The sequence below is a fragment of the Aspergillus bombycis genome (assembly GCF_001792695.1).
Source record: "Aspergillus bombycis strain NRRL26010 chromosome Unknown contig00103, whole genome shotgun sequence".
NCBI lineage: Eukaryota > Fungi > Ascomycota > Eurotiomycetes > Eurotiales > Aspergillaceae > Aspergillus > Aspergillus bombycis.
In genome coordinates, this window is record NW_019170105.1 from 1 (window position 1) to 12368 (window position 12368).

General features: G+C 47.5%; 4 protein-coding genes across 4 annotated transcripts; 2 read left to right on the forward strand and 2 right to left on the reverse strand.

The window, feature by feature from the left end:
• Positions 1–123: 123 nt before the first annotated feature.
• Positions 124–893, forward strand: ABOM_009231 (CFEM domain-containing protein; the record flags this gene model as incomplete). The annotated part of the gene is made up of 3 exons (XM_022536359.1): positions 124–210; positions 309–441; positions 538–893. 3 exons carry the CDS (start codon positions 124–126, stop codon positions 891–893), a joined length of 576 nt encoding a protein of 191 aa, XP_022385502.1.
• A 314-nt stretch (positions 894–1207) lies between these two features.
• Positions 1208–1977, reverse strand: ABOM_009232 (uncharacterized protein; the record flags this gene model as incomplete). Its single annotated transcript, XM_022536360.1, has 3 exons — positions 1208–1282; positions 1344–1769; positions 1840–1977. The coding sequence occupies 3 exons, from the start codon at positions 1975–1977 to the stop codon at positions 1208–1210; spliced, it is 639 nt and encodes a 212-aa protein (XP_022385501.1).
• Positions 1978–2368: 391 nt separating this feature from the next.
• Positions 2369–8538, forward strand: ABOM_009233 (non-specific serine/threonine protein kinase; the record flags this gene model as incomplete). The annotated part of the gene is made up of 9 exons (XM_022536361.1): positions 2369–2959; positions 3033–3078; positions 3158–3525; positions 3583–3691; positions 3772–3869; positions 5738–5766; positions 5830–5947; positions 6010–6157; positions 6212–8538. 9 exons carry the CDS (start codon positions 2369–2371, stop codon positions 8536–8538), a joined length of 3834 nt encoding a protein of 1277 aa, XP_022385500.1.
• Positions 8539–9456: 918 nt separating this feature from the next.
• ABOM_009234 (putative l-fucose permease) lies at positions 9457–11211 on the reverse strand (the record flags this gene model as incomplete). The annotated part of the gene is made up of 6 exons (XM_022536362.1): positions 9457–9842; positions 9914–10144; positions 10234–10578; positions 10655–10872; positions 10918–11018; positions 11077–11211. The coding sequence occupies 6 exons, from the start codon at positions 11209–11211 to the stop codon at positions 9457–9459; spliced, it is 1416 nt and encodes a 471-aa protein (XP_022385499.1).
• Between the last annotated feature and the right edge of the window lie 1157 nt (positions 11212–12368).

The following is a 12368-nucleotide window of genomic DNA, read 5'->3' on the forward strand; positions in this document are numbered from 1 at the left end:
CATCCCTCCCCTCTTTTACTTATAATTTTTACTTCGCCGTGCAGCCCAGAACAACTCATCTGCAAACAGTCCATTGCATCTTACCCTACTCCCCTCCCCCGCCCAAAGGTATAGGTAGCCAACATGAAGCTGTACTATATCTCTGTCATACTCACCACCTGCCTGAGCACTGTTTTTGCTCAAGGAATGGACGGCCTACTAGACTGCGCGGTATATATACCCATGTTTGAGGTCATTGATTCCCGCTCCTTAATGAACTTCTTTTGCTGAGATGGACCCAAAATTGTCTGCTGACAGAACCACAACAGAAAGATTGTGCTACTGGCTCCATTCCCAAGCAGTGCCAGACTATCGATGTTGCTTGTATCTGCGGTGACAATAGCTTTATCAACGGTATATCTTGTTGTGTCGCCAACAAGTGCTCAAAGGATCAACAAGATGGTAAGTCCTGACTTTTTGTCTTTCACTCACACCGCAAGTTCAATGCAGAATCGTACGCACGAGGACATATTGTCTTGCTAACATGGTCTCGCGTAGCCGTTCTCAAATTCGCAAACCAACTCTGCAGTGGCGCCGGTGTAAATGACCTCCCCAAGAGTGCTAGCTGCGCCGAGGGAAGTTCGAGTGCTACTGAGACATCTTCCGATTCTTCGGCCTCTAGAAAATCAACTACTGCGAAGAGCACAGCCACGGATGAATCGGCTGCGACTACTTCGGGTTCTCCCGATAGCTCTGCATCACCAACTGCTTCCAAATCTGACAGCAACACCAAGACCTCATCTACTTCAACATCGTCACCTACTACCAGTAATGGCGGAGCTGGCCTTGTACAAAGCAAAGATACTAGTCTCCTTGCTGCTCTTGGTGCGGCAGTCTTCGCATTCCTTGCGTAGAGAAGTGAGACGCGGACCGCCTCTTTCCGGGCACACAGAGTGGGAGAGAAGCCTGACTACGGAGTACCTAATTACGAGTCGGGGAAGTCAAGCGGAGAACAAGTTTATGTCTACATCCAAGACACCGGAGGAGCAATTGTCTAATATGTATTTAAGATGCTCTACTAAGTCCACATTCTAGTGATATTCAGCGTCCACCTGTGAGAACGCATTGATAAGTCGAAGGAAATGTGCGTAGTTACAATAACTCTTGTTCTCTTTGTAGTAGCAAGTTCAATTTAGGTACTCCCACACTTTCGCACAACCGAAGGAGCCTACGACACTTGTTGGTCTTGTTCTGCGAATCGAACCGCGATCTCATGTCGTTCTTCACGAAGAGTAAGGTAAATCTACAACATTTAATCAGATCTGAAGATCAAAGTAAATTGTAGATGAGGCCATAGAACTTACCCAAAGCCAAAACATCATTTCCATAAAGCCATACGTGAATATTACTCTGTTTTTCAACTGGTCCAAGCCAGAGGCGGGCTCTTGGCCATACCCATCAACTGTATGGCGACCATCCACGCCCCAATCCGATGGCTTACTCTGGTATATAAAGAAAGAAACGGCAAAGAAAAGGCAGAAGCGTGAAGCAGAGAGCAGGGTCCAAATTTCCGTGTAAAGTGAGGCGAGACGTGCTAAGAATGGATTCGTTCGCATAGCTCCTGCGATCGACGTGGGGGCTGCAGACCGAGCGATTTCTGCCATTGCAATAATTTCATTAATTCGGGGGACCTTTGTGACGAGGATAAGATCGACAAGGGCATCCGCGACGAGGAGGATGCCGCATAGCGCAAAAGGGGATTGAGGACGGGAAAGGGATGGTGCAGCATCCTGAAGTAAGACGTGTTAACCTCCAACAAGAAGAACATTTTCAGCGATAGATCATATGGTTTATTCTTACTATTTGTAAGGTCTCTCCTAGCATGAAAACCACATCGGAGTCCGTAATGACTTCTGGTGACCTGGTGAGGTAGACGGCGAGGATGAACAGGCACAAGGCATGTGCCTGAATCAGCGTTTTAGATGATAATAGACCCATCTTGTTGTTTGTGGGCACAAGCTGAAGGATACGTAGAATAAAACAGAACGCCGTAAATGAAAATAGTGATGTTGGTGTCTGAATGTCACCTCCGCATGTTCAGTAATATTCGGGGTGAGGTTGAGTCGAGACCCATAGAGCTGGGAGTTTATTTTTATTCTTTTCGGTTTTCTCTCCCGATGAATCAAGCAAACCATGTGGGGTTAAGTGCGCGGCAGCTGTTAACTCCGAGAGTGTCCGCGCGCCAAATGAGAAATCGAGATTAAAAGGTGATGGCACGATAAGCTTGACAAAGAATCTCTGACGCATATCACGGACAACTTTCATACTATCTGTGCAAATTTTATGGCCAGTACCCTGGATCATAATCCAGACCTTCACCGCCGTAACCATGACCGAAGCCGTTTTTCATAAGGAACGTCATCTCAAGTATTTCCTACGATGCCTCAAGACGTTTTTACCGGGCTTATATACCTCCAATGACTCGAACCGCATCCTCCTCGCTTACTTCACCGTTGCAGGCCTGGATCTCCTAGGCGAATTATATAACAAGACAACTCCCGAAGAGCGGCAAGGGTATGTTGAGTGGATCTACCACTGCCAGGTGCCTTCGGGAGGCTTCCGGGGATTCACAGGGACCGACTTTGGGTCAGAACGGCGAACAGCGGCAAACGAAGCTTGGGATCCGGCCAATATTCCCTCAACATTCTTTGCATTGGTGATACTGTTGACCTTGGGTGATGATCTGTCACGGGTAAAGCGAACTGAGTGTTTACAATGGCTCTCCAGAATGCAGCGCGAAAACGGGAGTTTTGGCGAAGTCCTCGGCACAGAAGGGAATATTGAAGGCGGCGGCGATTTACGATTTTGCTGTTTCGGTGCCGGTACGCGATATATACTGAGAGGCAAATGTGGGGATAACCTCGAGGGTATCATGGATATAGACGTAGATAAATTGGTTGCGTTTATCGAGGCCTGTCAAGTAAGAAATGAAATGCCCCTCCTACACTTTCTACTATTCCCGTGGATTATGATTTGGCTAAGGATTCTTCTAGGCATACGACGGCGGCATAGGGGAAGGGCCCTTCTGCGAATCTCACTGTATGTCCTGTTTTCCATATCCCGCTACGCAACGACTATCCTAGATGCATATTCCGTCTTTCTAACTTTCGAATCGCAGCTGGTCACACTTATTGCGCTATTGGTGCCCTAACATTCCTAGACCGCCTTTCGAAGAACCATAAGCCAATCGCGTTACTTTCGCCCAAAGCTGGGCCTTTTGAGTCTTTGGTCAGATGGCTTGTTGCACGACAAACGTCTGAGCTTGGCGACGATGAGGAAGAATCCGACGAAGAAGATGGCCACGGCATAGATGAGGTTAAACCTTTATCAGTGACAGTTGAGGAGCCCAGTTTAGACACAAAAGTCGATCGGCTCCCTGTTGTACCGCCGGAAACAGAGGATTCACTGCCATGGGCAGGATTTAACGGACGCTGTAACAAATATGCCGATACTTGTTATTCGTTTTGGAATACTGCATCTTTGAATGTAAGAGGCTTTACCTCAAAACTTAAAATGCGTATCAAGCTGATAGTAAAGGAACAGATGATGAATAGGCTAGCTTTGGTGGATGCGACTCGGAATCGGCGATACCTCTTAGAGAAAACGCAACATATCGTTGGTGGATTCGGAAAGGGCGTGGGAGAACCACCAGGTAAGTCTAGCGTTTACTCTTGGACCTTTCTCTTTTTCTCCTTTTACTCTTTTTGTAATATAGCTAATTAGCACGCACAGATCTGCTACACTCTTACTTCGGGCTGGTATCGCTCGCATTTCAAGGGGAAACGGGCCTTGAAAGTGTCGATCCAGCACTTTGTGCAAGTCATCGCGCAGTTCGACATTTGCATTCCCTACCCTGGTGGCAGGAGACCAAAACGTGATGATGGTTAGCAATCAAATCGCAGCGTAAACAAACAATTTCCATACCATATACCCCAACCGTCCCACTATTATAATTATGATATTCAGTAGATTTTCCGGATGCATGACGATAAAATAATGTTATGCAATCGTCATACGATCAATCTCAGGTACGGAGTACATCTGGTTCATTGCAAGGGAGAAAAGTAGACTGGGTGGACTCCGTTAGTTTGAATGAAACGCTCCTCGCTAAGCTCAACATGGGCATGGGAAAGGCGCTAGAGAGGACTAGTGCGGTATGTCATAATTAATTTCCTTTCTAAATTTATGTGATTCAGGGGTTAACGTCGGATGAGATAAGCCCGCCCACTTTGAGAGAGAATGGATGTGATTCTTCGGTTAAAAGAAAATCAGCGAAGGAAGAGGAGCAGTCCTGCATTGAGATCTCCTCGTACTGATTCTTGTTTGTTTGTTTGTTTGGATTGGAGCGAGGCCGGAAAGGGCATGTGACATGATCCCTCGCATGAGAAACAAAAGTTCGGTCGGAAAAGAAGCATAATAAGAGTAATCAAAATCAAAGTCAAAAAGACAAGAAAAGCAAAGAAAATAAATTAGCACTACGGGCATTGATCCCTACACTATGACGAATTAAAAGCAGTTTTATACTTTCCAATGACAAGAAACGGCCCACGTTTTTACCCAGCTAATGGAGAAAATCATAATACAAGTCCAAGGAACGAAGGGAAAAGTTTCCCATCAGCTTTGAACGAGCTAATTAACGGCTCAACCGCTTATGCAATGTCCTGTTGGCTGTCGTCAGAGCCTTTCCTTACTTCATCCCATACTAATTGTCCTCTCCTGTCACGCACCACACCACTCATACACACACACACACATATTTGCTTGTTTGATTGACAATTAAGCCCATTGGAAGTTTGCTTGGCTGCATTTCGCCAGTACTTGCTCGCTCTCTTTTTCTCAGACCCCCTCTCTTACTTCGATCCGTTCGTTTCTTATCCTTTGTAGTCTGTTATTTCCGTGGTATGCTTGCTTTTTTCCCCCCTTCATTTTTTCCCCTCTGCTTTTTTCGCTAGTACCCCAAAGCATTTTCTATGCATGATTTGTTCTGCTGGATACAATTTTATAATAAACTGACATTGTATCATATTGTCCTAGCTGGTCGCCTCCCCGGCTGTGGCTCAACCCCTTCTCCTTCCGTTTTGATATTGCGGTCCACTCCTCCGCGGCTTCCACCAGCTCCGCCATCCTGCACTCTCTCTTTTGACCAAGACTCGGAGATAAGCTCAATTATCTCTCGATATTTTGCTCCGTGAAATCCTCCAACTCTCGCTTTATATTACTCGGTCTACCCTCGAGCTGTGTCAGGTGGTTTGCTCCTTGATTCACACCCTCCGCATCACGCTGTAGCCTACGTCCCGATCCCTCTCTACTCAGACAAGCGGTCTTGATGTGCTCGATCCTTTGAATGGCAGTCGCACACGAATTACGATTGTCTGAAGATACTACACAGAAGTTCAAGAAGCGCGTTTCTCATCTCCGCGGTGCATTCTAGAACAGGCGGGGATCATCTTAACACATGCCGCCTCCCAGGACGAGAGCGGAGGTTCATGCCCAAAAACAAAAGGAGAAGGTTCGTTTTTTTCAGTTTATTGAGTCAATAGCATCATTATAGCTATGCGCCCATACGGATCATGTCGCTAGGCTTTCTCTGCAGATCCAGTATATCCTTCATCGTCCTTGTGGCCAAATATTGTTTACTACCGGTCCCATCAATCTCATATTTTGATTGAAGCCCAGCTAACTAGAAACTACACTACAGCTCGCCCAGTCCTACCATGAATTACTCGAGTAAGCACCTCCTTTCTCTACTCCGGCCAGACCTATAGTTACTCACGACCTCATCTTCGTCAGGGAATTCTCCTCAAAGGATCTTCGGAGTGTAGGGAACTATACACTCGGGAGGCTAATCGGGAAAGGTTCCTTCGGCAAGGTTTACCTTGCGTCTCATAAGCTCACTAATGGCTCCAAGGTATAACTGCACAATACACCTTGCACTTCAATGATAGTACTGACCAATGTAATTGCGAATAGGTTGTGCTCAAGTCCTCAAGTAGAGAAGATACGAATCTGCCGCGTGAGATTCATCATCATCGCCAGTTTTTACATCCTCATATTGCCCGCCTCTATGAAGTTATCGTAACGGAAAAGCTGGTTTGGCTGGTGTTGGAATATTGTCCAGGTATGGGGCGTGTATCAGCGTATCCCCCACTCCACTGCTGACAGATGCGGCTAGGTGATGAACTCTATAACTATCTTCTTCGTCATGGCCCACTACCCGTCGACAAAGTCAAAAGGATTTTCACGCAACTTGTCGGTGCGGTGGCCTATGTTCACAGCAAATCTTGCGTCCACCGGGACCTGAAATTGGAGAATATTTTACTAGATAAACACGAGAACGTCAAACTATGCGATTTTGGGTTCACCCGGGAGTATGAGGGCAAAGCAAGCTACCTACAAACATTCTGTGGTACGATATGTTATAGTGCCCCGGAGATGTTGAAGGGTGAGAAGTATGCAGGCGAAAAGGTGGACGTGTGGAGCTTGGGCATCATTTTATATGCTCTCGTCGCTGGGGAGCTCCCCTTCGACGAGGACGACGACCAAGTTACCAAGACTCGGATCCTCACGGAGGATCCTGTGTACAATGACAGATTTCCGGATGATGCAAAAGCTCTTATAAACTTGCTCTTATCAAAGCGCCCTCTGATCCGGCCGAGCCTAAACGAAATTTTGGCGCACCCGTTCCTTGCCGAACATGCTCCAGACCAATTGGCAATATTGAAAATCCCACGGCCTGCTCCTTTTACTACGCCTCTAGAGAAGACAACTTTGCAGCGGATGAAAAGTGCCGGCGTCAATATTGATGAGGTGGTCCACAGTGTCCTTGCTCAACGATGCGACCCACTCGCCGGTTGGTGGGCATTGCTGACTGAAAAAGAACAACGGAAGGAGCAAAAACGAGAGCGTAAGCGAAGGGAGCGAGAAGTTGAAGCGAAGAATATTCGTCGCCTGAGCGCAGCCAGCAGCCGACTAGAGAAAATTTCAGCCGCCCTTGTGGAGGTTGATGAGGAGGGACATGCCTCTCTAAATGCACCTCTCCAAGAGCGCGGTCGCAGAGATCGACGGAGTTTACCTTCGCAGCTTGCTGTACCTGAACTGCCTAGTCTACCAGAGCCAGTTCCCATCCAATCCCCAGCTTCCAGCAATCCACCTCCTCCTGTTGACAAAGACTCTGTTCGGTCTGCTAGTTCTACACGACACCGCCCATTACCACCTCCCAAGGATAGAAGACGTTCAAGCAGGCCAAGTACATTGCATGTAAGCGCCTCTCAACCCGAATTAGCCCAACATAATGGGATCTTCAGACGTCGCACTGGGCGCCGTCAGTATCCAATCCTCAGTCAACTGGCATCCCTCAAACATTGGTTTGTCGAGTCTGCGAAGAGAGCCAAGTCCCCCCACAGCAAAGCTGCTGGTGCACAAGGTACCCATCGCAAGTTTCTTTCGGACAAGCTAAGCCCGTCCAAAGGGCAGGATACCGGGAAGAAATCTGCGCAGTCTTCTTCGGCTGGCCCCGCAACGGGAGAGTTGTCGACACCGACACAGATAAAGCGCGCTTCCAATGCCAGCAGCCTAGCCCGCAGTAGTACTTCCTATCCCAATCATCGCCACTCTTATCCTCGCCAGACTCGACCTTTGAGCACTAATACAAGTCACCGGAACTCCTTGTCTCCCTCTCCAATCACGCCTAGGGGTTCCTACAGGCGATCCTCTGCTGGCCTGCGAGGCCGCAAGTCAACCTCGTCTTCGATTTCCTCAATTCGCAGCATCCACCATACGCACACCCATTCAAAGGCGTCGTCTGTTTCGTCAAACAGTATCGGCTCAGCATCAACCCCGACAGCTCGGGCCTCCAGATCACCTCATTCCTCCGTTAAAGTTCTCCCTACCACGCCCAGCGCCTCGTCCCGTTTCCCCAGCAATATCCGCTTGGTTCGAGGTATGAACAATGGGTTCCACGAGGTGGATGATCCCAGTGGTAGAATGACTTCTATTTTCAACGAATCGGCACCTGCGCCCTTGTTATATTCACCATCGTCAAGTCTTGTGTTTGCACGCCGCAAACGATCTGCATTCAAGGGGCCTATGGTCCACACTACGAATCTCATGGTCTCTGGCGGCATGGCTGCCCCGGAGTTTCCCCGTAGCGGTGTTGCCGTCGCGGAGACCTCAAGCGCAGCTCGACCTGTGGCGCGAAAGAGCCAAATCATAGAAGAAGACATAGAGGAAGATGAGGACATCGAAGAAGTCGACGCATTTACGGGAACTGAAGAGGAGCCTGGATCACCCACTGAAATGAAGACAGATGAACACATAGGGTTGGAGTATACTAGTGACTTATCTGGGCGAAGCTCTAAGCCGGTTCTAGCCCCAGCTCCTGACCTTGATACCAGCCCATTGCGTCCCCCACGCTCGTCTTCACTAAAGGCATCAAAGTTGAACGCAGCAACAGGCAATTCTCCGAGATCAGTGCGTTCCGGGAAGAGAGCCGTGACATAATATTAAAGGGTTGGAGGCATCGACTATCACTCCTTTCACTCTACTGGTTGGCATTTTCGGTTTCTTTCTTGTTATACAATTTATTTTATACCCCTGCGGCTATGCGGCGCTAGTTTCTTTGGACAGTATTCTTGGGCATCTCTGGTCTGGGTAAAAGGTGTTGGATTTGAATGCTTTACAACCCGTCTCTGTGGCTTCCCACGACTCTCTTTGCCTTTCCCTTTTTTTCCTCTGTTCCTCCTTTCACTTCCTTCCAATTCTAGGCTTCCTTCATCTAATTCAAATTTACACTACCATATTAAGCACGTCCCTCCCTTCACATTACGATCTCCTTTCTGTGTATCCTATTTTGCATTATCTTCCTTCGTCAACCCTGATTCATCTCTGCTGAGTCTAATCTGACGGTCATATTAGGACTAGCGTGTTTTGAGATATCCCCTATTACATACGCAAATATTCTTCTCTTCTCGTTTCTTTTTCTCTTCCATGTTGTTTCTTCACAATAACGTGCCCCAAGGCTGGATCTCGGCTGGCACTGGGAATGATATCCATCCAGTGATCAATGCATTATCGTTTGAATTGACCTGTCATTCATCGTTGACTTCCTGCTTTACTGTGTGTCCGTCTTGTTTGCATATAGATAGAGTAGACGTCAGACATTTATATTGTTCCAAAAATCGAAGGCCTACCATTTCTATGAGTTTAAGATTCTATCACATATCTGTAGAAGAGATTAATCAAATCATAGTAGTTCTAAAGGCTCGACAATTGGCTCTAATCTCTTCAGCACACGCTTCTATTATAGGTCACTTGACTCTGTTTATATTATTCTGATTCTACTTTCATGGGTTCTGAAATATATAATTGGCACTATAACATATCGTGTTAAAGACCAAGTAATAGAAGTAACTTTCGAGATCACCTTACAACAACCTCTTTCGATTGGCCCATGGCACCAACTTCGACGTCTTTCTCCTTAGAAACACCATCATCCCCTGCCTGCAGTCCAACCTCGCTCTCTCCAATTCTATCGACCGTATCCCGATATGCAGGAACAAAATTTACCGCCACGGCATACGTCCACGCAACCACCATGAACATAGTCGGCACAATCATTGCAAATCCAGTATTATTCCGCATATCAGCTACATGCCCCAGGATTGGGGGCACGACAGCACCACCGCTAACACCGGCAACGATGAACCCAGAACCGCGCTTGTAGTGACGACCAAGGCCGCGAATACCCAGGGCGACGATTGTGGGGAAGCAGACGGATTCAAAGAACAGAGTGATGAAGAGCATTGCTTTGATTTGAGATCTATTAGTTCGTGCAACATAACCAAGACGGTTTTGGGCAAGAGCACTGGGGACGTACCTAGGCCGGTCTTGTATCCTTGAGTTGTTGACGCTGCTATGAATGCTACGGTACAGGAGAGGTATACTAGGAATACCCAACGAGCCTTCACATATCTCATGAAGAATGCACCTGCGAACCGACCGACGGCAAAGGCTCCCTGGGCGCCGGCCAGGTACTTGGATGCGGTGGAATCCTCAGTGCCGGGCCACGTTTCGGTCACATAGTTGATGAAATATCCGGCAATAGCCACTAAGTAATTAGAATATGTTAGATTGGCTCAGGTCATTTGGTTGAGATACAGTAATTTTAGCTAGGAAGAGAGTAAATGATCTACTCACCTTGGGCACCGGTATATGTGAACTGAGCTAGAGTGGCATGGAACAGTTTGTATTGTTTCCGGAAAGGCTTATCCTGCTCGCCAACATGGGTGGAGGCAACCTGGAACGCCATGTCCTCATCTGTGACTTCAGGGATGTTTGAAACGAAAAAGACACCAGCAAGAAGAAACACAAAGATACCGATGGCAAGGTACACCCATTGTACACTTTTGAGGGCATCGATGTCGTCACCCGTATCGGTGAAGAACACGTACGATGCTAAAGCCGGGGCGACACAAGTACCGATTCCATTGAAAGCTTGTGCAAGGTTGATTCGAATCTCGGCATATTTTGGTGGACCACAGACTACACAATATGTTTTAGTGAGCGTGATTTTACTGAGGCGTCCATGCCTCTGAGATGAGAACCTCGACGTACGCACCGGCAAGATATGGATTGGCTGCTGTCTCGAGAGATCCCAAGCCCGAACCGATGACGAGAGTTGCAGCGCAGAACCCTCCGAACGAGCGATTTAGGCCCGCGGGCCACATGCAGAGGGCGCCAATACCGTAGAGAACCAATCCCATAATAAACACGGATTTGTATCCAAAATGACGCAGCATATAGTTCGCATATCCTAAGGATGCCAGAGGATAGGCCCTAATCTTATGAATATAGTTCCCTATTCGAAGTTGTGAGGCTTACCCAAAGTACGCAGCCTGAAGACCAGCCGAACGAGTCCGAGTGATACCTAGGGTGATCTGGAAGTGTTTATTGAGCGTATCCAGCAGTCCATAGGCGAACCCCTGACGGACCTTAGCAACTAGATATGGCAGTTGTAAGACAGCTGCACCACAAACTCACCCATAAAAAGAAGAGAATAGTGACGAGACATAAGGGCCATAGGCTTTGGCGTAAGGTGAGGGTCGCTGCCGAGGTTGTCCTCCTATTATCGACTTGAAACCCGGATCGGGTCTGCAGGAAATGTAGCAACCCCATTGTTGCAAATGTGAAATAAAGAAGCGGTACCTTCAGGGTGTAGAATAATTGATCATAATGGCTAAAGGTTTACGGACGGGCGAGATTGTCACACCGACGTCCTTTTATATTTTTCTTCTTTCAATATATGGTGCATTCTGGGGTCATAGACACAGACCTCATCCAATGGCGCCATCTCGACATATGCTACTTTTGCTTAGGTCGTGGATCGAGTCATTCCTGGTAAGAAGGCCGCGGAGAGGGGGAATGTTATGGCCCTCATTGGGGTAGAGAATAAGATAATCGATCCCCAGACTTTCACCCCGCAAAAGACAGCATCCAGTCTGGGGAAAAGATCGCCGCGTCAGTCCACCACTAAGGCCGTGTTATCAAAAGACGTAACTTCAGTTCAAGACCGCCGCTGATGGCTCTTGGCTTGAAACCTTCCAGTCTGGGCTTCAATTTCAATTTTCCCCGCATGGCTTTGCCTTCCCAGGAAATGGCCATGGTAATTCGCTCATGAACGGCCGTCACTCATTTATCCCGTCCGTCAATTAGCCTAAACTAACCCGGTATCGTCATTGATGGCAATACTAAGTAGCATGTCGCTCTCTTTTGCACCGAGAAAGAGAAAGTGTATGGCTGAAGAATGCGGCGATCCCCCTCATTGTCTCGTGAAAGGTCAGGAGACCCATGTCATGGGCGGAATGGAAGGATTGTCCTCAATGCAAGGTTAGTCCAGCGTCGCATCGGACTAATACGTAGGTACTAGGTGCATGTAGGAAATGTAGGAAGGTAGTATTCCGTCTACGTTCATCGAAAAATTCGAGAATCAAGTCACGGGAAATGCAACGTGACTCAGCTCTGTCAACACCAAGGCTTTGTTTTCGCGGGAGATAATTAAGAGGGAGGGGAATGGATGGGGTGGATTTGAGAGATTGAAAAAAAAAAAAACCAAATATAAATCTTATTCTTTGCAACAAGAGAAAATGATCTGACAACCCATAGGCCGTAGCTTCGATAATCCTGGCTAATTCATTTCTTCATTGCTCTCTACTGCGGAGAACATCTAACACGTTTCATACATGTCATGAGTGTCCAAGAAAAGAAGGAAAAAAATGAAATCATCGACTCAAGGGGTCGATATCTATATCTATCGTGCCACCCCACTCGACCTC